Source organism: Nyctereutes procyonoides, unplaced genomic scaffold, assembly GCF_905146905.1.
Source record: "Nyctereutes procyonoides isolate TBG_1078 unplaced genomic scaffold, NYPRO_anot_genome, whole genome shotgun sequence".
NCBI lineage: Eukaryota > Metazoa > Chordata > Mammalia > Carnivora > Canidae > Nyctereutes > Nyctereutes procyonoides.
The window spans coordinates 23,383,297-23,407,731 of NW_026575040.1; the positions used below are offsets into that span (position 1 = coordinate 23,383,297).

General features: G+C 38.1%; 1 protein-coding gene across 4 annotated transcripts in view; it reads left to right on the plus strand.

Annotated features, from left to right (window-relative positions):
* Nucleotides 1-24,435, plus strand: part of DMXL2 (Dmx like 2) — a 156,873-nt gene that overhangs the window by 71,609 nt on the left and 60,829 nt on the right. For all 4 annotated transcript variants that reach the window (XM_055319683.1, XM_055319685.1, XM_055319684.1 and 1 more), the window contains exons 10-14: nt 2,578-2,817; nt 3,471-3,742; nt 4,384-5,080; nt 5,404-5,525; nt 23,630-23,719. In XM_055319683.1, coding sequence (XP_055175658.1) covers nt 2,578-2,817; nt 3,471-3,742; nt 4,384-5,080; nt 5,404-5,525; nt 23,630-23,719 — 1,421 coding nt within the window. The remainder of the gene's footprint in view (nt 1-2,577; nt 2,818-3,470; nt 3,743-4,383; nt 5,081-5,403; nt 5,526-23,629; nt 23,720-24,435) is intronic.

The window sequence follows — 24,435 nt, forward strand, 5'->3', positions numbered from 1 at the left end:
AGAATAATAGGAGGATGTAAGATCTAACAATTTTATTTAATATTGATTACATGTTGAAATGATGGTATTTTACATATATTGGGTGAAATAAAATATTAAAAATAAGTTCACTTGTTTCTTTTCTTACCTTTTATAATATAGGTATTAAAATAAAAAAGTATGCCTTTTGTGATTTGTATTATTTCTATTGAAAATTTTTGCTAGCTGGTTAAATGTCATTTTGATTACTGATCTCACATCTTAACTGTATTCTGAGATTGTCTTTATAATATGGACTTGTTTTCAAAATGTTAGTGGTTTCAGATTTTTATACATTTTTAACTTTTTTAAAAGAACATTATCCTGAGTTATTGATGATGATGAAGATCTAACTTCAGATAGAATGTAATTAGTGATTTCAGTAAATTCAACACATATTAGAAGGGTTGCTTTTTAAAATGTATACACTGTGCTAAACAAATGGAATAAGATCACAGGATTGTCCCTTGTGGATAGATATTCTATCACATATTTGAGTCTAAGTACTGGATATGTTCTTTTAGCCATTCAGCCTTGTCTTGCAGCATCTTTATTTTTTTTAATTTTTATTTTATTTATGAGAGAGAGAGAGAGAGAGAGAGAGAGAGAGAGAGAGAGAGAGAGGCGCAGAGACATAGGTAGAGGGAGAAGCAGGCTCCATGCACCGGGAGCATCGATGTGGGATTCCAGGATCGCGCCCTGGGCCAAAGGCAGGCGCCAAACCGCTGCGCCACCCAGGGATCCCTGCAGCATCTTTATTAAATAACCTTCACCTTTTAACTAGTTTAATCCATTTTTACTTTAACTTACTACATACTATTTTAAAAATCATTTTGTAAAAATATTTAACATCATGTATTTATAGGTGTTGTATGTAAATATAGCATATAGTTTGACCAAATGATTGCTAAATACAAATAATTTTGTACTGTAGGACTCTTCCTCTAACTTTTTTTGGGAAACTTTTTTGAATCTACATTAAAGCTGAGAGCATAGTTCAGTGACTACCCATATAACCTTTACCTAAATTCACCTGTGGTTAATATCTTTTCCTGCAAGCTTTTTTTCTCCGCTTCTGCTCATGTATGTATGTTGTTGCTTCCTCTCCCCCTATATTTGGCTGAGCCATTTGAAAGTAAAATTGTCACCAAAGTGATCCTTTATCTCCTAAATATTTTATGATGTTACCTAAGTATTTCAAGTGTGCTTTCTAATAAGAGAGTTTTCCTCCATTATCACATTATTGTTATTGCATGTAAGGAACATGGATAAGATTATATTTATTATACAGTTCATATTAAAATATAGATTCTTCTATGCATTTGTCATTTTTTTGAAACTCCTAATCTACAGTAGTTCTTCTCGGTTGTCAAAAAAAGTCTCTCACTCTCAACTTCTCTCTTAGTTTATCTTTTAAAGCATCCTGTGGTCTGAATATTTGTTCATGATAAGGTTTGGGTGAAACCTTGTTAGCAAGGATAGGGGGCATATTGTTTTATAGTATTCTTAATCTAAAAATCCTATTTTATGTGATTTGTTTCATTTTTATTAGAAAAAAATGACTGTCACACAGGAATTAGAAAAAAAGAACAACTTGGAACTTTATTTAACACTGATATTTACTAACAAAACACTATTAGAATATCCTGTGTATTTTATCTTTAGACTTGGCATGTCTTTTTGTAGAGGACAGTGGTTTTTTGTTTTGTTTTCATTTTTGCTTTCTGTTGAATGCATTATTGATAATATGAATTGGGATTAAGGAGATTAATTTTTTTAGTTTTACTATTTTACCTGAACTAATCTATATTGTGAATTTCAGATACCCCAAATGGAGGAACCCTGTTTGTCTTCCTTTGTTCTTCTTTGGCATTATTTTCTCCCAGCTTTTTAGTTTCAAACATTTAGAAAATTTGGAACAATAGTAAAGTGAACACTCCTGTCTTCTGCTTTGAACAACAACTGCTAACATTTTGCCACAGTTGCTTTATTCTCGGTATATACTTGTGTGTGTTGGGTGGGAGGGGTGCGGACATGTGTGAGTGAAATTCTTTCTTCATCTTTTTGGAGTAAGTTACATATGTCATGGCACATCATGCTTATATACTTCAGAAACTAACTCCTAGAATAAGGAAATTCTTTCACATGATCATAATATCACTATTATACCTAAGAAAATTATAGGTAATTCCATAATCTCTAATATCCGGTTCATATTTTAACTTAAATTTCTCCAGTTATCTCAGATGTAGCTGCTTTTATAGCTGCTTTTATATTTTATTTTTCTGTTCCTCCATACCCAAATTGGGATTTAGTAAAGGTTCATGCATTTGATGTATTTGGTTTTTAAATGAGTAATTTAATTCCATTTATTAATTTAAGTTTGTGTCATTAATTCCTAATAATTTACTTTTACCATTAAATTCAATTAAAGTTTTTATAAATTCTGCTAGAGTTATGTTGACCTCTTATGTGTAAGTATATAGTTTTTGTAAGCACTTGGTAATCCTTTTAAAGACATGAAAAATTCATACTGAAATACTATCTTTTTTCCCACAGATATTCCAAATGTCTTGGTTGGCACTGTATTTAACATTGATGATGGAAATGGGGGCTTTGTGGTTCATTGGTTGAACAACAAGGAGTTTCATTTTACATCATCTACTGAAATATTTATGCAGCAATTACGAAAACTTTCTGAGAAGCAGATAGATCATGAAAGTGATGAAGGTGATCGAGAAGATGAGGAACGTTCACAGGAGGAAAAAGAGAGGGGTTTGCATATGAAACTAGACCATGGTTAGTATTCCATGTTCAGATTTTTTTTTTTTTGATGAATCAGCAGCTTTATTGTGATACCATTGTTAGTTTGTAATCCATCCTTCCTGGGGTGCCTGGGTGGCTCAGTCAGTTAAGCGTCTGTTTTTGGCTTGGGTCATGATCCCGGGGTCCTGGGATTGAGTTCCCCATTGCAGGGAGTCCCAGAGCAGGGAGCCTTCTTCTCCCTCTGCCTCTGCCTACCCCCCAACCTTGGTCTCCCATGAATAAATAAATAAAATCTTAAAAATCCTTCCTTCCTGCTCTTCTTTTTCACTTTTCCAATCATTTACTGACCATCTACTATGGACCATCTGCCATATAGCTCTATATGCTTTGTTACACATTTTGCTTTGAGTAATATATAACTTTGGAAGCCATGTCCTTTTTGGGAGGATAAGTTTTGCTAATGATAATATGAATGAAATTTTGATTTCTTTAAAAATAAATAGTAATTTTCAGTTTATACCAGAAAATGGTTTTCTTCTTTTTTTTTCCTTCCTCCCCTCCCCCTGGCCATAAATTGGAAAAGGAATTTATAGTTTCTTAAGATAGTATGCTATTGGTAATCCAATATGTAAATGAATTTTTGTAGTATTATTGGTGTGTACTGATAAATGTATTTTCTGATTCAGAATTATCCTTGGATAGAGAATCTGAGGCAGGTACAGGATCATCAGAACATGAAGATGGAGAAAGAGAGGGAAGTCCCAGAACTTTTTCACGACCTAGTGTACCAATGCCACTGCCCACCGTCCTGCTTGATCGGAAGATTGAAATGCTGCTAACTGAATGGAATAAGAATCCTGACATGCTTTTTACTATACACCCTGTAGATGGTACCTTTCTAGTGTGGCACGTGAAGTATTTGGATGAATATAATCCTGGAATATTTAGACAAGTCCAGGTATATTTTGCTGATGAAGATATTATTACATTTCTTTTAAAAAAAGATGCTATTCAGATTTACCATATTTTCAGAAATACTTGAAAGATTTTGTTTTTGAGAAGCAACTGAGAAGAAAATACTTATTCTTGTTACCAGAGCACAGGGATCAACGACCACAGATTTTATAAACCTGGTTAATTGAAAGTAAAATGAATTTGGCTTTTAAATGTGGTACTATTTGAATATATGTGCGTTGGCTTTTTCCCTGGGAATTCACAATATTTTGAATAAACTTAAGAAATCATCCTAAAAATGTGACTCAGGATCCATGCCCCCCCCCCCGTTTTTTATCAACTAAATCCAGCTACCTTTATCTGTTATCTTTCTGAACTTCATTTCTATTTAGATTTGTGGTTGGGGTCATTTAGCTGTATAAGTAAGACATTTGAAACTTGTTTTTTTTTTCAGGATTCTTTTGGGCCACAAATAGAGATATGGTATTACATAAATAGAGGAAGGAATTAGACCTTAAAGGGGTTGAAAATGATAGTTTTTCTAGGAAACTAAGATTTGACATTTTGAAAATGGAAGTGTTTTTGGAAGACTTTTTTTTGAGAGGAGGAAAACTACTTATATTGAATTCATACTGTGTTTTCCAGGTTTCTTTTTCTTCTCGGATTCCTGTTGCATTTCCATCTGGTGATGCGAGCTCTCTTAGCAAAAATATCATGATGTATGCCTGCATAAATGCTACAAAAGATGCTCCCCACACCCCGTTACACCAGGAGATGATGGCAATAGGCAGTCCTCATGGATCACAGCTGTACTCCAGATCACACACTACAAATATGAATATTTTAACTCCTACAGTAATGATGGTCTCCAAACACATAGATGGTTCTTTAAATCAGTGGGCAGTCACTTTTGCAGATAAGTCTGCCTTTACCACTGTTCTGACCGTATCTCACAAATTTAGATACTGTGGTCATCGATTTCACCTCAATGACCTGGCATGTCATTCAGTTTTACCATTGTTACTGACATCCTCTCATCATAATGCTCTGTTGACTCCTGAATTAGATTGTCAGTGGGACTCAGACAACAAACTAAGTAGATTGATGGATCCTGTAAGACCTATAAAAGGTTCCTCGAAACAGCCTCTTAGAAATGCAGCGACACGTACGTTTCATGACCCGAATGCAATTTATAGTGAACTAATTCTGTGGCGTGTAGATCCAATAGGACCTTTGTCCTATACCGGAGGAGTATCAGAATTGGCTCGAATTAACTCTTTACATACATCAGCCTTCTCTAATGTTGCTTGGCTTCCAACTCTTATTCCCAGCTATTGTCTTGGTAAGTGTTCATTTTAATTCTGAAATTAATAAAAGCTTTTAAACTTTTTTCATACACACATGGTTTATATTTGTCATTATTAGGATTTTTAATAAGTATTGAGAATGTAGGCATCAGACTTATGTTTAGAATTTCCAGAAGTTTGTTTTTAATTTTTTCCCCTTCGTAACATATTTCTATTGAATTTTTCTGTTAATAATTCCATATCCATTAATTTTATCTATTTAATTATGATTCTGGACCATGGTTGTACCTAAAAAGAAAACCTCAGCCCAAAATAAAAATAAACTACGTATTATAATGCAAAGCTTTTACTCTTTCAGGCACATACTGCAATTCTGCAAGTGCTTGTTTTGTTGCTTCCGATGGCAAAAATTTGAGACTCTATCAAGCTGTGGTGGATGCAAGGAAATTATTGGATGAATTATCAGATCCTGAATCTTCGGTGAGAATTTCCTAATCTATATTAAAATATCTGGCCTGATAAAGAGTTCTCTTTTTTACTTTGGGACTTTTAGCTGGTATTTAGGGAGTGATCACATGTTCTAGCGTCTGTATGAAAAATTTACTATTTTTCTTAATTTCTGTTTCAAGGTACATGAATCAGTATCACACATCAGTACATTTTACATTTAAATAAATAAACCTGACTTTTCCCCTAAAATATCATGATTTCTGCTTGACATTTTTTGCTCTCTGGTTCTGTTAATCTTTCTTTGCTTTAAGACAGTTTTACCAAGCTCTTTGTTTAAGTTGGAAAAATTGAGCTTTTCTGAGCTTCATTGACCATTCTATGGCTAGAATATGTTATCAGTGGTTGGCAGTTCTGTATCTGAAGTGGAAGTCGTGTATATTAGTTACCATTCAGATTTGAATGCTGAATTTTACATTTACCTATGAAAACGTGCCTTTTTATAAAACACTTGTTCTAACAAAAGTTTCCAATATTGAAAACAAAAGACATTTTTGAGTATCTACTATGTGTCCTTCAAAGTGTAGGGAATACAGAGTATAAGTCTCAGTGTGTGGCTTTAAGGATCTTTTAATTTAGCTGAGGAGAGAAGTTATTAATAAAAGGTTAAATAATAGTTTAAGACAGAAGCAGTGTCTGAGGGTGGTATGTAATTAATTGTCAAGCAGATGGCACTAGAAGTATTCCATAATCCAAAGGAGAAAAAGATCAGATTAGGGTAGGCATAGAAGTCTTTATTAAGTACAGTATTTAGGTTTGTTTTTGATGGGTAGATAAGGTTTAGAAAGACAAATCCTTTCTCTTTGCCTGAATAAGAGAATGACCTGAAAGTGCGGATACAGGAAAGTGTGCTTATAAGTAAAGCTTGTTCCAGGAATGGTGGGAAAACCACTTGGACCGGAGTCAGAGGTTTGGCATAGAGGAAGTAGCATCTTAAAATCATAGAATTGGAAGATATTTTATAGGTCACCTAGTTTAAATCAGCCATCTGATGCTTTATTCCCCTCTACCGTATTCCTGCCAATTTGTCATCTGGCCCTGGAGGGGGGATCTTCGACCCTAAATGCTGCCTTTGAATTACCCTCACTATTAGACTGAACTTAAATTTATATTTCTTAGATTCTGCTTGTTAGCCTTGGTTCCATTTAGAATAAGTTTGGTATTTCTTGTATGTGAAATAACTTAGATAATTAAAGATGATGGTCTTTATTAAACCTATAAAACATTTTTCCTCAGGCCAAGCCTGGCCCCCTCCACCAATAAACTTATTGTGTTTTATATGTGACCCTGATTACTCTCTTTAGCAGTTTTCAGTTTGTCTATGTTCTGGGCATTGTAGGACCACTAGAATACAACAGTATTGCCTCTCTCATTAGATTCTATTGTGTTTTTGGTAGTCATGCCAGATTTTTTGTATGTAATTGATTCATACTGAGCTGACTCTTATTTAAATATTCCAAAGTCGGGATCCCTGGGTGGTGCAGTGGTTTAGCGCCTGCCTTTGGCCCAGGGCGTGATCCTGGAGACCCGGGATCGAATCCCACGTCGGGCTCCCAGTGCATGGAGCCTGCTTCTCCCTCTGCCTGTGTCTCTGCCTCTCTCTCTCTCTCTCTCTCTCTCTCTCTCTCTGACTATCATAAAGAAATAAAAAAATCTTAAAAAAAAGAAACTTTTCTTATTTTCTAACATATGCATTGACTGCTGTAAATTCCCCCTCTCAGCACTGCTTTGGCATTTTGGTAAGTAGTATTTTAATTTTCATTCACTTCACTATATTTTTAAATTTTCCTTGAGAATTCTTATTTGACCCATTGGTTATTTAAACTGTGTTGTTTAACTTCCTAGTAAATACTGGGGAGAGATTTTTCTGTTATTCTGTTACTGATTTCTAATTTGATTCCATGGTGGTAGGAGAGCACACTCTGTGATTTAAATCCTTGCAAATTTACTGAGGTTTGTTTTATGACCCAGAACATTGTTTTATTTTAGTATACATTCCATGGCACTTGAATATATTTCTGCTGTTGTTGGATGGAGTGTTCTAAAAATGTCAATTAGATTTTGTTTTCATAAAAATGGTGGCATTGAGTTCCTCTAGATCTTTGCTAATTTTCTGTCAGTTCTATCAATTCCTGTGAGAAGGGTGTTGAAATTCTCAATTGTAATTGCGAATTTATCCGTTTCTTCTTTCAGTTCTTTAAGTTTTGTGTTTCACATATTTTCCAGCTCTATTTTTTGCATACACATGTAGTCTGAAATCAAGGTGTTGGCAGGGTCATGCATGCTCTTTCTTAAGGCTCTAAGAGAAGATCCTTTCTTGCCTCTTCCTAACTTCTGGTTCCTTCTACCAATCATTGGTGTTCCTAGACTTGGAGCTGCAACACTGTGGTCTCTGCCTCTGTCTTCACATGGACTTCTTTTCTCTGAGTGTCTCTATGTGTCCTCTCCTTTTTAGAAGGACACCCAACCTAACCTAGTATGACCTTATCTTAAACAGATTAGATCTGCAAACATCCTTCCTCTAAATAAGATGGCATTCTGACATTCTGGGTAGACCAACTCGTTACACTAACAGGCCTTCTTTCTCATCAGTTGTGTTTGCAGTTGCATAGTCAGGAATGTCCAAGTCACTCTGGCCTCCAGATTCTCTTAAGCCATTTTAACTTTCAGAGCCATATGTTACAAGGAATTCTGAGATTTTTGTCTTTCTAAATGTTAAGACTATAGGGCCTCACCCTTACTGTTAATCTTAAACTCTTAACATAACATGATTGCATCCTGTCAAGTTCCCATTATTTCTGCTGATCTTTTTCATTTTTTTTTTTGTAACTCAGAGCTGCAGTTCTTCTAGTTACTTCCTCTACTAATTGTGAGTTGAAATATGGCAAGAAGTTGTCACATGCTGTCCTTCCTCAAAGGAGATTTTTCATAGATGCTGGGTAGAAGCTAGCTTTTCCTTTCTTTTCTTTTTTTGCTATAAGAAACTTCTGAAAAGATTTGAATTTTATTCTGGAAGTGAGAGATGGATTTAGAGGACAATAAACTTCTTTGGACAGGGAAGTAAAGGGGTTAGTTTATAGGATAGAGTGTAGTTGGTAGGCACTGGAAGCATTGGAGATGGCAGGAAATCTGTTGAGGTCATCAAAGCATGTGGTAAAATAAACCTGAGCTAAAGTGAGATTTGGCTTGGTAGTAGCTGAATATGGATACTAAAATAAATGATTCTAAGGTTTCAAGTTTGGTAGTGGATCCACTAGTAGTGGTTAGGTATTTGTAAGGTATTGATGATGACTTAAGTTTGAGATACATTGAGTGTGAAGTGATTGAGGTTTTAGGTAGCAAAATGTAGTTTAGATAACTTTTGCAGACGTTTGGAAATTCCTAATGTTCCTTGTCAGATACCAGTGTACATTTGGTACTTATTATTAAGGGCATGCTTGAGATCTTTTAGACCTCTAAAGACATGAGTAACAGTTAATGTTCATAGATGTGACTCTGAGTCATCAAACAGGGATTTATGTTGAGCAGACTGTTTATGAAGGCAGTAATTTAAAGACTTTATTTTTAAGTAATCTTTACACCCAGTATGGGGCTCAAACTCACAACCCTGAGATCAAGAGTCTTACACTCCACTGACTGGGCTAGCCAGGCACCCAGAAGGCAGTGAATGAAAATTTAAGAAAAAATCTCCATCCAAAATACTGAAGATACCATTGTTTTGGTGCTTGGTGTAATGTCCTTTAAGTTTCTCTTGTAGCAAGTGACACGATCTTTTTAAAGGCTGCAAGATATTCCATTGTATGCACATACCACAGTTTCTTTATCCATTCACCTGTCAGTGGGCATTTGGGTTGCTTCTATCTTTTGACTATTGTGAATAATGCTGTGGTGAACATAGTTGTGCAGATATCTCTTCTCAGTCCTGCTTTTAATTTTTTTGGGTGTATCCCCAGAAGTGAGATTGCTGGATCATATGGTCACACTATTTTTGCAAATCTCCATACTGTTTTTCCATAATGGTAATACCATTTTACATTCCTGCCAGCAGGGCACAAGGATCCAACTTCTCTGTTTCCACTCTAACACTTATTTTCTGTTCTTTGATAGAGGCCCTTCTGATGGGTATGAGGTGATATCTCGTGGTGCTTTTGATTTGTATTTCCCTAGTGATTAGTGATATTGAGCACATTTTCATGTACATATTGGCCATTTATATATCTTCTTTGGAGAAATGTTCTGTTGAGGTCCTATTTTGTTGTTGTTGTGGTTGTCGTTGTTGAATTGTAGTAGTCCCTTCTGTATTCCAGATGTTAACACCTAACACATAGATGATTTGCAGTTACTTCCTCCATTCTGTAGGTTGCCTTTTACTCTGTTGGTTGTTTTCCTTGATGTTCAGAAGTTTTTAAGTGTGATGTAATTCATTTATCTATTTTTTATTTTGTTGTCTGTGCTTTTGATGTCATATCCAAGAAATCATTGATGAAAGCAGTGTCCTGAATCTTTCCCCCATGTAATCATATGAATTTTAGGATGGTTTTTTCAATTTGTGCACAATATGCCCCTGGGATTTTGATAGGAATTATATTGAATCTGTTGATTGCTTTGGTAGTATGGACATTTTAACAATATTAAATCTTCTAATCCACAGCATGAGATATCTTTCCATGTATTCATATTTTCTTTTCTTAGTAATGTTTTGTAGTTTTCAGCATATAAGTCTTTCATCTTCTTCGTTCATTTTCTTAAGTCTTTTGTTTTTGACAATCTACTAAATGAGATTGTGACTTCCTTTTTGGACTTGTCATTTTTAGTATATAGAAACACACCTGATTTTTGAATGATGATTTTGTATCCTGCAGCTTGCTAAATTCATTTATTAGTTCTAACAGGTTTTTGTGTGTGTGTTTTGGGCGGGGTGTGTGTGTGTGTGGATTTTTTTAAATTTATTTTTATTGGTGTTCAATTTACCAACATACAGAATAACCCCCAGTGCCCGTCACCCATTCACCCCCACGCCCTGCCCTCCTCCCCTTCCACCACCCCTAGTTCGTTTCCCAGAGTTAGGAGTCTTTATGTTCTGTCTCCCTTTCTGATATTTCCCACACATTTCTTCTCCCTTCCCTTCTATTCCCTTTCACTATTATTTATATTCCCCAAATGAATGAGAACATATAATGTTTGTCCTTCTCCAATTGACTTACTTCACTCAGCATAATACCCTCTAGTTCCATCCACGTTGAAGCAAATGGTGGGTATTTGTCATTTCTAATGGCTGAGGAATATTCCATTGTATACATAAACATCTTCTTTATCCATTCATTTTTCAATGGACACCGAGGCTCCTTCCACAGTTTAGCTATTGTGGACATTGCTGCTAGAAACATCGGGGTGCAGGTGTCCCGGCGATTCATTGCATCTGTATCATTGAGGTAAATCCCCAACAGTGCAATTGCTGGGTTGTAGGGCAGGTCTATTTTTAACTCTTTGAGGAACCTCTACACAGTTTTCCAGAGTGGCTGCACCAGTTCACATTCCCACCAACAGTGTAAGAGGGTTCCCTTTTCTCCGCATCCTCTCCAACATTTGTGGTTTCCTGCCTTGTTAATTTTCCCCATTCTCACTGGTGTGAGGTGGTATCTCATTGTGGTTTTGATTTGTATTTCCCTGATGGCAAGTGATGCGGAGCATTTTCTCATGTGCATGTTGGCCATGTCTATGTCTTCCTCTGTGAGATTTCTGTTCATGTCTTTTGCCCATTTCATGATTGGGTTGTTTGTTTCTTTGGTGTTGAGTTTACTAAGTTCTTTATAGATCTTGGAAACTAGCCCTTTATCTGATATGTCATTTGCAAATATCTTCTCCCGTTCTGTAGGTTGTCTTTTAGTTTTGTTGACTGTATCCTTTGCTGTGCAAAAGCTTCTTATCTTGATGAAGTCCCAATAGTTCATTTTTGCTTTTGTTTCTTTTGCCTTCGTGGATGTATCTTGCAAGAAGTTACTGTGGCCGAGTTCAAAAAGGGTGTTGCCTGTGTTCTCCTCTAGGATTTTGATGGATTCTTGTCTCACATTTAGATCTTTCATCCATTTTGAGTTTATCTTTGTGTATAGTGCAAGAGAGTGGTCTAGTTTCATTCTTCTGCATGTGGATATCCAATTTTCCCAGCACCATTTATTGAAGAGACTGTCTTTCTTCCAATGGATCGTCTTTCCTCTTTTATCGAATATTAGTTGACCATAAAGTTCAGGGTCCACTTCTGGGTTCTCTCTTCTGTTCCATTGATCTATGTGTCTGTTTTTGTGCCAGTACCACACTGTCTTGATGACCACAGCTTTGTAGTACAACCTGAAATCTGGCATTGTGATACCCCCAGCTACGGTTTTCTTTTTTAAAATTCCCCTGGCTATTCGGGGTCTTTTCTGATTCCACACAAATCTTAAAATAATTTGTTCTAACTCTCTGAAGAAAGTCCATGGTATTTTGATAGGGATTGCATTAAATGTGTAAATTGCCCTGGGTAACATTGACATTTTTACAATATTAATTCTTCCAATCCATGAGCATGGAATATTTTTCCATCTCTTTGTGTCTTCCTCAGTTTCTTTTAGAAGTGTTCTATAGTTTTTAGGGTATAGATCCTTTACCTCTTTGGTTAGGTTTATTCCTAGGTATCTTATGCTTTTGGGTGCAATTGTAAATGGGATTGACTCCTTAATTTCTCTTTCTTCAGTCTCATTGTTAGTGTATAGAAATGCCACTGATTTCTGGGCATTGATTTTGTATCCTGCCACGCTACCAAATTGCTGTGAGTTCTAGCAATCTTGGGGTGGAGACTTTTGGGTTTTCTATGTAGAGTATCATGTCATCGGTGAAGACAATTTGAATGCCTTTAATGTCTTTTTGTTGTCTGATTGCTGAGGCTAGGACTTCCAGTACTATGTTGAATAGCAGTGGTGAGAGTGGACATCCCTGTCTTGTTCCTGATCTTAGGGGAAAGGCTCCCAGTGCTTCCCCATTGAGAATGATATTTGCTGTGGGCTTTTCGTAGATGGCTTTTAAGATGTTGAGGAATGTTCCCTCTATCCCTACAGTCTGAAGAGTTTTGATCAGGAATGGATGCTGTATTTTGTCAAATGCTTTCTCTGCGTCTAATGAGAGGATCATATGGTTCTTGGTTTTTCTCGCTGATATGATGAATCACATTGATTGTTTTACGAGTGTTGAACCAGCCTTGTGTCCCGGGGATAAATCCTACTTGGCCATGGTGAATAATTTTCTTAATGTACTGTTGGATCCTATTGGCTAGTATCTTGTTGAGAATTTTTGCATCCATGTTCATCAGGGATATTGGTCTGTAATTCTCCTTTTTGGTGGGGTCTTTGTCTGGTTTTGGAATTAAGGTGATGCTGACCTCATAGAACGAATTTGGAAGTACTCCATCTCTTTCTATCTTTCCAAAGAGCTTTAGGAGAATAGGTATGGTTTCTTCTTTAAATGTTTGATAGAATTCCCCTGGGAAGGCATCTGGCCCTGGACTTTTGTGTCTTGGGAGGTTTTTGATGACTGCTTCAATTTCCTCCCTGGTTATTGGCCTGTTCAGGATTTCTATTTCTTCTTGTTCCAGTTTTGGTAGTTTGTGGCTTTCCAGGAATGCGTCCATTTCTTCTAGATTGCCTAATTTATTGGCGTATAGCTGTTCATAATGTTTTTAAAATCGTTTGTATTTCCTTGGTGTTGGTAGTGATCTGTCCTTTCTCATTCATGATTTTATTAATTTGAGTCTTCTCTCTCTTCTTTTTAATAAGGCTGGCTAATGGTTTATCTATCTTATTAATTCTTTCAAAGAACCAACTCCTGGTTCTGTTGATCTGTTCCACAGTTCTTCTGGTCTCGATTTCGTTGAGTTCTGCTCGAATCTTTATTAACTCTCTTCTTCTCCTGGGTGTAGGATCTATTTGCTGTTTTTTTCTCTAGCTCCTTTGTGTGTACGGTTAGCTTTTGTATTTGAGTTCTTTCCAGTTTTTGAATGGATGCTTGTATTGCGATGTATTTCCCCCTCAGGACTGCTTTTGCTGCATCCCAAAGATTTTGAATGGTTGTATCTTCATTCTCATTAGTTTCCATGAATCTTTTTAATTCTTCCTTAATTTCCCGGTTGACCCTTTTATCTTTTAGCAGGATGGTCCTTAACCTCCACGTGTTTGAGGTCTTTCCAAACTTCTTGTTGTGATTTAGTTCTAATTTCAAGGCATTATGGTCTGAGAATATGCAGGGGACGATCCCAATCTTTTGGTATCGGTTCAGACCCGATTTGTGACCCAGTATGTGGTCTATTCTGGAGAAAGTTCCATGTGCACATGAGAAGAATGTGTATTCAGTTGAGTTTGGATGTAAAGTTCTGTAGATATCTGTGAAATCTATCTGGTCCAGTGTATCATTTAAAGCTCTCGTTTCTTTGGAGATGTTGTGCTTAGAAGACCTATCTAGTATAGAAAGAGCTAGATTGAAGTCACCAAGTATAAGTGTATTATTATCTAAGTATTTCCTCACTTTGGTTATTAATTGATTGATATATTTGGCAGCTCCCACATTCGGGGCATATATATTGAGGATTGTTAAGTCTTCTTGTTGGAGTTTAAGTACGATATCGTGTCCCTCTTCATCTCTCACTACAGTCTTTGGGGTAAATTTTAGTTTATCTGATATAAGGATGGCTACCCCTGCTTTCTTTTGAGGACCATTTGAATGGTGAATGGTTCTCGAACCTTTTATTTTCAGGCTGTAGGTGTCCTTCTGTCTAAAATGAGTCTCTTGTAGACAGCAAATAGATGGGTCCTGCTTTTTTATCCAGTCTGAAACCCTGCACCTTTTGATGGGGTCATTAAGCCCGTTCACGTTCAGAGTTACTATTGACAGATATGAGTTTAGTGTCATCATGATATCTATTCAGTCCTTGTTTTTGTGGATTGTTCCACTGAACTTCTTCTTAAAGGGGAATTTTAAGAGTCCCCCTTAAAATTTCTTGCAGAGCTGGTTTGGAGGTCACATATTCTTTCAGTTCCTGCCTGTCTTGGAAGCTCTTTATCTCTCCTTCCATTTTGAATGAGAGCCTTGCTGGATAAAGTATTCTTGGTTGCATGTTCTTCTCATTTAGGACCCTGAATATATCCTGCCAGCCCTTTCTGGCCTGCCACGTCTCTGTGGAGAGGTCTGCTGTTACCCTAATATTCCTCCCCATGAAAGTCAGGGACTTCTTGTCTCTTGCTGCTTTAAGGATCTGCTCTTTATCTTTGGAATTTGCAAGCTTCACTATTAAATGTCGAGGTGTTGAACGGTTTTTATTGATTTTAGGGGGGATTCTCTATTTCCTGGATCTGAATGCCTGTTTCCCTTCCCAGATTAGGAAAGTTTTCAGCTATGATTTGTTCAAATACATATTCTGGCCCTCTGTCCCTTTCGGCGCCCTCGGGAACCCCAATTAAACGTAGGTTTTTCTTCCTCAGGCTGTCGTTTATTTCCCTTAATCTGTCTTCATGGTCTTTTAATTGTCTGTCTCTTTTTTCCTCAGTTTCCCTGTTTGCCATCAACTTGTCTTCTATGTCACTCACTCGTTCTTCCACCTCGTTAACCCTCGTTAGGACTTCTAGTTTGGATTGCATCTCATTCAATTGATTTTTAATTTCTGCCTGATTGGATCTAAATTCTGCAGTCATGAAGTCTCTTGAGTCCTTTATGCTTTTTTTCTAGAGCCACCAGTTGCTGTATAATAGTGCTTCTGAATTGGCTTTCTGACATTGAATTGTAATCCAGATTTTGTAACTCTGGGAGAGAGGACTATTTCTGATTCTTTCTTTTGAGGTGAGGTTTTCCTTCTAGTCATTTTGCTCAGTGCACAGTGGCCAAAAGCAAGTTGTATTGGGAAAAGGAGAAAAAGAGAGGAGAGAAAGAAGGAAAGAAAAAAGAAAAAGAAAAAAGGAAGAAAAAAAAAGAAAAAGAAAAAGAAAGGAAAAAAGGGTGGGGGAAGGAAACAAATCAAAAAGCAACAAAACAAAAAAACAACAACAACACAAAAAAACCACGGGGGAGTATCTTCTGATTCTGTATACTTTAAGTCCCTTGACTTCCCTTGGAACTTGTCCCTCCAGCTCGTCTTCTGGGGGAGGGGCCTGCTGTGCTGATTTTCAGGTGTTAGCACTTGGGGGAGCTGCTCTGCCCCTGCCTGGTGCAGGGCTCAGCGGGGGTTGTTTACCCCGTGAGGCCCCAGGAGGAACAACCGCAGTGGCGGGGCCAGCTCTGGAGCCCTGGAGTCAGCTCCCACAGTAACTCCAGAGCTCTCTGTCTGCAGGGCCTGGAGGCTCCGGGGCGGGGCCGCTGATCTGCTCTGCTCAGCTCGGGGCAGGAGCGTCCTCGCTGTCCTGGGCCCTCCCGGCCTCTGCCTGTCCCGGGGGAGGCGGATCCTGGGCTGTGTCCCGCGCCCTGTGCTCCGGGGCCTGCGCTGTTGGATTCGCGCTCCCGCCCCGCAGCCCCCTCCGCGGAGCCGCTCCCGAGCCCCTCCGAGCTGCTCCGGCCCCGCCGTGCGCGCTGCAGCCCTTAGGGAGCTCGTTGCACTCTCCCGGGGCGCAGGTCCCTGTTAGTGTCCCAGGGAGCCCGAGGGCATCCCCGCCCTCCTGGGTCCTGCTCCAACTCCCTGCGAGCCCCTTTCCGCCCGCCCGGGAAGGTTGGTGCAGCTCCTGCTTCTCCGGGACGGGACGGGGCTCTCCTGTCCTGGGGACACTCGCCCCGGCCTCAGTCTGGCTCCTCGCGGGGCCCCTCCCCCTCAGAGGCCTTTTGTTCCTTTATTTCTTTTTCCCCGTCTTCCTACCTTGATCGAAGCGCGAACTCTTCTCACTGTAGCATTCCAGCTGGTCTCTCTTTAAATCTCAGGTCGAATTAATAGATTTTCAGGATGATTTGAAGGTTTTCTAGGTAATTTGGTGGGGACAGGTGATTTGGGGACCCTGCTCTTCCGCCATCTTGCCCCGCCTCTGTGTGTGAATTTTTGAGGTTTTCTGCGTATAAGATCGAGTCATCTGCAAACAGGTAATTCTATGTCTTTTTTTTTAATGCTTATTTTTTGTCTAATTGTTCTGGCTAGAGCTTGCAGTCTGTGTTGAATAGAGTGGTGAGAGTGGGCATCCTTTGCCTTATTCCTGATCTTAGAGGAAAAACTCTGTCTTTTCCCATTGAGTATGGTATTAGCTTTGAGCGTTTCATCTCTGTCTTTTATTATATGGAAGTAGTTTCTTTCTCTTCATAGTTTATTGGGTGGTTTTTTTTTTCATGAAAGCATGTTTAATTTTATCACTGTTAAATCCGTGTGTCTGTGGGGGAAGGTGGTCTTGGACTTCCTATTCTCAACATAGACGTCAGAATGCTATTTTTAAAGTGTAATTTGTTTGGGTCATGTCACTCTTAAGCCATTGCCTACGGTGAACTGCAATACTGTACAGGCTTTACCTCTCACCCCCATCCTGCCTTCCTTCACTTGTCTGATACTATATTTTTCTACTTTTTGCCCCCCTCATTTTGGCTCCAGCCATACCTGTCTCTTTAGTGGTCCTGGAGCATGGCCAACAGTCTCTTATCTTAGTGTCTTTTACTTACTGTTCTCCCGACCTGGAATGTTCTTCCCTCAGATAACATATGGTTTGTATTCTTGCCTCCTTTAGGTCTTCAGTCGAGGGAGGGCTTCCTGACCACCCATGCACAATACTTCTGCTCACGTCCCCACTTTATTTTCCCCTTCACACTTAGTACCATTTCACAGTTTGTTTTACTTATTTGTGTGCTATTTGTCTTCAGTTAAATGTGAGATGAAGGCAGTGCTGTATTCCCAGTGCCTGATATCTGATAAACACTATAAATATTTGTTGAGTTAATGAATAAGTTAATGAATATGCTTAAGAGTTTTATTACCTTGTGAAGGCAATGAGAAGCTAGCTGTTCTACCAATTTGTACTTCATCAGCAAAATATGTGAGTACAGGTTTTCTCTGCCCTCTTTTTCTTTCTTTTTCTAAGATTTTATTTATTCATGAGAGACACAGGGAGAGAGAGAGAGAGAGAGAGAGAAAGAGAGATTGAGAGAGAGAGAGAGAGAGAGGCAGAGACACAGGCAGAGAGAGAAGCAGGCTCCATGCAGGGAGCCCGATGTGGGACTCGATCCTGGGACTCTGGGATCATGACCAGGGCCAAAGGCAGATGCTCAACTGCTGAGCCACCCAGGTGTCCCCCTCTTTTTCTTCTTTCTGTCAAAATCACTGTTTTGAACTGATACATACTACTTTGATTTATGCATTTTTTATTATTGCAGGAATGGAATGATTTTTCATATTTTTTTGGCTGTTTGTATTTTCTCTTGAATTGGTTCAAGTTTTGTGGGATTATAGTATTTAAATTGAGAGGGGTGAGTATACTAAGTAGAAGAAGCTACACAAAGGTCTTTGCATATTGTGGGGAGAACACATTGGTAAAGGTTGCACTTTTTCAGGGAGAGACAATCAGTGAGTGCCACCTTGATTTAGTCTCTGTCAGTCAGGGCCTGTGTGGGAAACAGATGACACACTTTTAAAAGTTTAAGTGTGAAGAGTTTAATGAAAGAACTCCTGAACGATTTGAGCTCATGATTCACCCACTAGTGATAATAAGGCACTCAGAGTCTGGCAGAGGGATGAAGCTATTATTACCATTATTAAAATAATGGCCTCAAAGATGTTCATGCTAATCCCCAGAACCTGCAGATATGTTACCTCACAGAGCAGAGGAGACTTTGCAACTTTGCATATGTGAATGAATTAAGGACCCTGAAATGTCAAAATTTCCTCAATTATTTGGGTAGGCCCAGCCTAATCACATGAGTCCTTGAAAGCAGAGAACTTTTCCTGTCTGTAGTCACAAAGAGACGTGATAAAAGAGGAATGGTCAGAGATGAATTTACTAACTTTGGGGAAGGAGAGAGGGGGGCATGAGCCAAAGAATATGGATAACCTCTAGAAGCTAGAAAAGGCAAGGAAATTGGGCTTTTCTCTCAAGTCTCCAGAAAGAAATGGAGCCCTGCTGACAAATTGATGTTAGTTCAGTGAGACTCATGTCAGACTTCTGACCTACAGAACTATAAGGTAATAGATTTGTGTTGTTTTAAATCGCTAAGTTTTGATAATTTTTTGCAGTGACAGTAGAAAAATAGATCCCTGTGCCTGAGGGACAAGAGAGCAGTAACAGTATACCAAAGTCTGGTGAGAGAAAAGCCATGGAAAAGGAGCTGCCTGTTGGGAGAGGTGGACACACAGGAGAATAGCCACTGCTAGAATTGTGGGGAGCAGGGGGCATAAATGCCCCAACTACTCTCTCTCTTTTCTCTCCAATCTCTGACCAGTCCCTCCCATGGAGTGAATTCAGCCTGAAGCTGAAGTGGGCTTGGGAACTAGGTGATACCGTCCAGAAGAAAACCTTTTGGGGGCACAGAATAAGCAGACAGTGCATCAAGTTTAGATGCAGAGAAAGATTAGCCAGCAAAGTCCACTCTTTTTGCCCCCTAGCATCTATTCCTGATTTTTATTGAGATGGAGAAACTTTTATCTCCAGCACAGGGGAAATACAGATTCCTGTTTGGCATTGTGTCGTTGTGTAATGATGCCAGCTTAGTCATGGTCCTACTTGGAACCTGAATTGAAGCTGTTGCACTCTCAGTATTTGTCACAGTTGGGAAATCAGGGGAAAGAAACAATGTCAAGGAAAGCTGTTATAGCCCCTGCTTCTACAGTTAGTCACAGAGCCTGAATTCATTAATCATAGTTTCCTCCTCTCACCACCAAATTCTACATTCTCTTACGCTCTTGTCAGCACCTTGGGTATTTGTCTTTTTTTTTTTTTCTTTTTAAACCTGGTGGGGGGGCCTAAACATTAGTGTTCACATTTTCTTTGAGTAAATGTCCAGTAGTAGTGGAATTACTGGGTTGGGCAGTTTTAGTGCTGTATTTCAAACAATCAAAATAAATGCAGAGAAGTCCTTGATGAACAAAATGACAAAATTTTAAATACAGATCCAGCAGTGCCACGATGAGCCACATTGAAGCCTGTGGCAAAAGGAAGCCTCTATAAACATATGTTTCTGTAATTTCTTAATGGTTAATTTTTTTCCAGAACATTAAAGTAGTTGAAAAGTATTGAAAATTAGAAGTAAGTATATTAAAATTCATGATATTCTTTTAAGTTTAAATGTTACTTATGCCCTAAACAGAATTTATTATAATTTTATTTTCTTGGCTTTCATGAAGGCAAACACTTCAATAATGTGATCAAAATTTACTTCTTTGCTAATCCAGTTTTCAATTGAGATTTGTTGGATATAGTGAGAGAGTGAGAGAGTAACTTTGAAATTACGTTTGGTGAGTGTAAATTATTAGCAAGAGGTATGCGTATAGTCCCTGAACCTGAAAATGAATTAAAAGCAAAAGGGAAACTGGAAATACATGAATTATAAGATGTGATATTCTTATTGGAAAAAAATGCCTATCAAGTAAAGATTACAGAGATTGTGGGAATCTGTATTAGTTTCCTACTGCTGATATAACAAATTGTCACCATCAAATTGGTGACTTTAAAACAATACATTTACTATCTTATGGTTTTGGAGGTCAGACATTCTAAAACCAAAGTGTTGGCAAGGCCATATTCCCTCTGGAGGCTGTAGGGGAGAATCCATGTTCTTGCCCTTTCCGACTTCTCCCCCTGTGTCGCTTGGCTGGCTCATGGCTCCTTCCACCTTTTTAAAGCGAGCATCAGAGCATTTTCAAATCTCTTTCTCTGGCCTTTGTTTCTCTCTCTGAGTCCTTCCATACTTCCTCCTTCTTGTAAGGACCATCATGATTATGGTGGACCCTTCTATCTAATCAAAGATAATTGCCCATCTCCAGATGTTTAATTTAATCACACACAAAATCTCTTTTGTCATGTAAAGTAACATATTTACAGGTTCTAGGAATTAGGATGAGAACATTTTAGGGGCCGTTATTCTGACTACCAAGCATACTAATTTCACATTCAAAATTGAGGTATGAAAAATTAACTGAATTGTTTTAGATTTTGAATTTTTAGCTGGAGAAAAGTTAATCTTGTTTTTTTTTTTTAAGATTTTATTTATTCATGAGAGACACACAGAGAGAGGCAGAGACACAGGCAGAGGAAGAAGCAGGCTCCATGCAGGGAGCCTGATGTGGGACTTCATCCCGGGACCAGGATCACACCCTGAGCAGAGGGCAGCTACTCAACCGCTGAGCCACCCAGGCGTCCCTAGATAATCTTGTTTATAAAATGCAGCTACTGACTTGCAGTCTTGTGGAAAATTCATCTGGAAAAGTTTTAAGTGTCATGCAGTGTCCATAATTTGTAATATAAAATCAACATTGTGTTTGGGTCTTCTAAAACTGATTCACAAATTTTGCTTAATACAGTTTTATTCAAATTTGGAAGCAGACTTCAGAACTTAAAAAAAAAAAAAACAATACTAGTTACAATGTTGTCCTGCAGAAGAAGTTTCAGTAAGCTGAAGTTAATTAAAAATAATTTAAGGAGGCACCTGGGTTGGCTCCTTCAGTTAAGCATCTGACTCTTGATTTTGGCTCAGGTTATGATCTCAGGATTGTGAGATTGAGCCCTACATTGAGCTCCACACTGGGTGTGGAGCCTGCTTAAGTTTCTCTCTCTCCTTCTCCCTCTGTCCTTCCTTCTCCTCCCTCTCGGGGGAAAAAAATTAATTAATTTAAAAAAATTATTTAAAATTGTCATTCAGTTAAGAGACTGCCAAATAGGGAAGTTCTCTATAGCTAAAACAAGATAAGCAAAATGTAGATTTAAAAAATATTGCTAAATTTGCTCCCACTAAATCCAGGAAAGTAAAATAGTCATTAATCTTATTTTGGTATAAATAAATTTAAGCTTAAAATAATATTGTGAGTTTTAATACACCTTCTTTTCAAATTTTCAGTAGTTTTCAACCATTTTAATGTTCTGGAAAAAAGCCATTAAAAATACATAAAAATGTGTCTCAGCTCTAATATGGCTCACTGAGACATTTTTTCTTTTTAGTTTTTATTTAAATAATCTCTACGTCCAATGTGGGACTCAGACTCATGACCCCAAGATCAAGAGTCACATGCTCTTCTGACTGAGCCAGTCAGGTGCCCCATAACATTGTTGAATCCTATATTTAAAATTTTGGTATTTTGTTTATTATAAATTTTTTTTTGCATTACTTTTGATTTTAAGAAATACTGCATTGGGAAGCCTGGGTGGCTAAGTCAATTAAATGTCTGACTTGTGATTTCAGCCTAGGTCAGAGTCTCATGAGTTGTGAGATTGAGCCCCATGTGGGGCTCTGCACTCAGCAGGGAGTCTGCTTGAGGTTCTCTCTCCCTCTCCCTCTCCCTCTGTCTCTCCCCCAACTTGCACAGGCACACCCACCCCTAATAAATAAATCTTTTAAAAATACTGCATTAAGGTATTATTTATCTTGATCATTGATTTTTTGGCACCTCCTTCCCCACCCCCTTAAATTTCGCACCTAAGGTGAGTACTTCATTCACTTTATCCTAATTCTGGCCCTATCTTCTGCTGTTAAAAGGGTTCTTTTGTTGGAGGTAAAGTTGAGTAAGATCCTGTAGTGTTGAATAAGGCATTTGGTAAGGCCTTAGTCACAGTGCTAGCAGCAGAGTTGTGGGCAGGAAAGGCAAATCCTTACCTAAAATGGGTATCCCTGCAAGGAGATTGCAACTTTGATTTCATATTAGAAGCACTGAGGAGTTTGTAAAATGCCTGTGATCAGATTGTACTCTAGACCAATAAAGCAGTCTCTGTGAGTGAGAGCTGAGCAGCAATGATTGTTAAAGCTCCTCAGGTGATTGAGTGTGCAGCCAAAGCTGAGAACCATTGATCTATGTCAGTACATATTAAACTTCAGTATGTACAGGAATCATCTAGAGATTGTGTTAAAATGCAGATGTTTTAGCTTCCGGGCCTGAGAATTGTATTTACAGAAAGCTTCCAGACGCTGCTGTTGTTGTTGGTCCATTGACCACTCTTGAGTAGCAAGGATTCATGGTGTGTTAGAGGTATTCCAGTATTTTAACCTCACCACCTGTAGGCCAGAGTTGCATCCAGATTTCAGTTAACAAACCCAGCAGACAGATGTCTGAGATAACACTTCAAATCCTGAATCTTGGGTGAATGTACCCAACAATAAATTCAGCCATACCCAGCCATGTATTTTGCCTCCTTGGTCTAATAACCATAGAATCTGTTCCCATACATGTCTCTGGAATTCTGCTGATACAAATTGGAAAGATCCTTCAACCCCAGAGTATATGTTGTTTTTCCAGAGCCAATCTTGTATTTATATCCCTAGGCTAAGCTGGGATCTCACCCCTCTTACCAGCCCAGAGTTCATAAGTAATAGAGGTGATATGGAAGAGAATGGGCATCTCCTTGTTAAGTAACTGCTTCAAGTGAAGTTACTGAAAGGTTTTTATGCAAGGAAATCCTGATTGGAAGGATGGAGAAAGGACTGCTTTTTTCAGCAGAAAGGTTTGGGAGTTTGGGGACTCATAGTTAGGCTTCCCATATTCAAACATCTTCATCTCAAGTTGCAGAGTCCCACTTCTTCTCAACCATTGCCCATACCTTCTAACTGGCAGCGTTGTACTTTTACATGGCATTGCACATCTGCAGACCGTACACATGGGTGTTGGGCCAAATACCTAGCCGTGTCTGTCTTGGAGCTTTAAGATTGCAAAATGAAGGCATGTTAAAAGAACCAGATGCCTTAACATAATATGCTATTTAGCTAAACGCTGTAGAATTTTCTACCTGGTTAATTTTAAAAATGAGAATAAGAGTATAGAAATTTGAAAAATTTTTTTGAATGTATGAATTGCCATTGCCAATCAGTATTTAGAGGGGCCTTGAATGTCTGAGATGCTGTATCATACTCACAATAGATTCATAAATTGTTGATCATTCGCATTTTCTGTTTTTTATTTACAGAAACTTATTGGAGAAGTGTTTAATATTGTGAGCCAACAGTCTACTGCGCGGCCTGGCTGCATTATTGAACTCGACGCAATAACCAACCAAGTAAAAACATGCTTGTGAATGGAGATATTAATGTATTCTATTCCAGAGTACTTTATGTTATATATTTCGTTGTCAGCATAATTCTCTTGTTTGATACTAAATATAGCCAGCTTCTCTTGATTTCCACAGTAAAAATCTAATGATTTAGGAATTATTCTCCAGATGAATTATATCTGTAGCCTTGTTTCCTGTTTAAAGGTCATTTAATTCAGGCAGGGAAACCATAAAGGAAAATACAGTACAGCTGCATAGAGACTTGGTTTGTGGTTTCTCTTTTTATGTTATTCCTCATTTCAACTCAGCTGATAGTTCAATTCAGCTTTAGTGTTTGCCTTGCTAGGCTGAATATTAGATATTTTTATGATATCCAGTAAAATTCAGCTGAAAGTGGGATCCAGATATACATTTACTTTCTAATCACAGGTCTTTTTTGTAGTTACTGTTCTTCCCCAGAAAATACCTAGGATAGGGAGAACCCTTCTCTCTACAGTAAATTCATAAATCCCTTTCTAGTTCTCAGGATATTTGTTTCTTCAGGATCATGTTGGTGACCTAAAGGATAGACCTATGTATTTATTCCAAATAAAAAAAAAAACACAAGATTGTTGTGAGGAAGTTATACCAGTATTTTTAAACAAGGAAATGAAGAAAGAGCTGACCATTTTTAAAAACAAATATAATTGTGTTATTTTTTTTCCCCGTGGTGCCTGGTACAT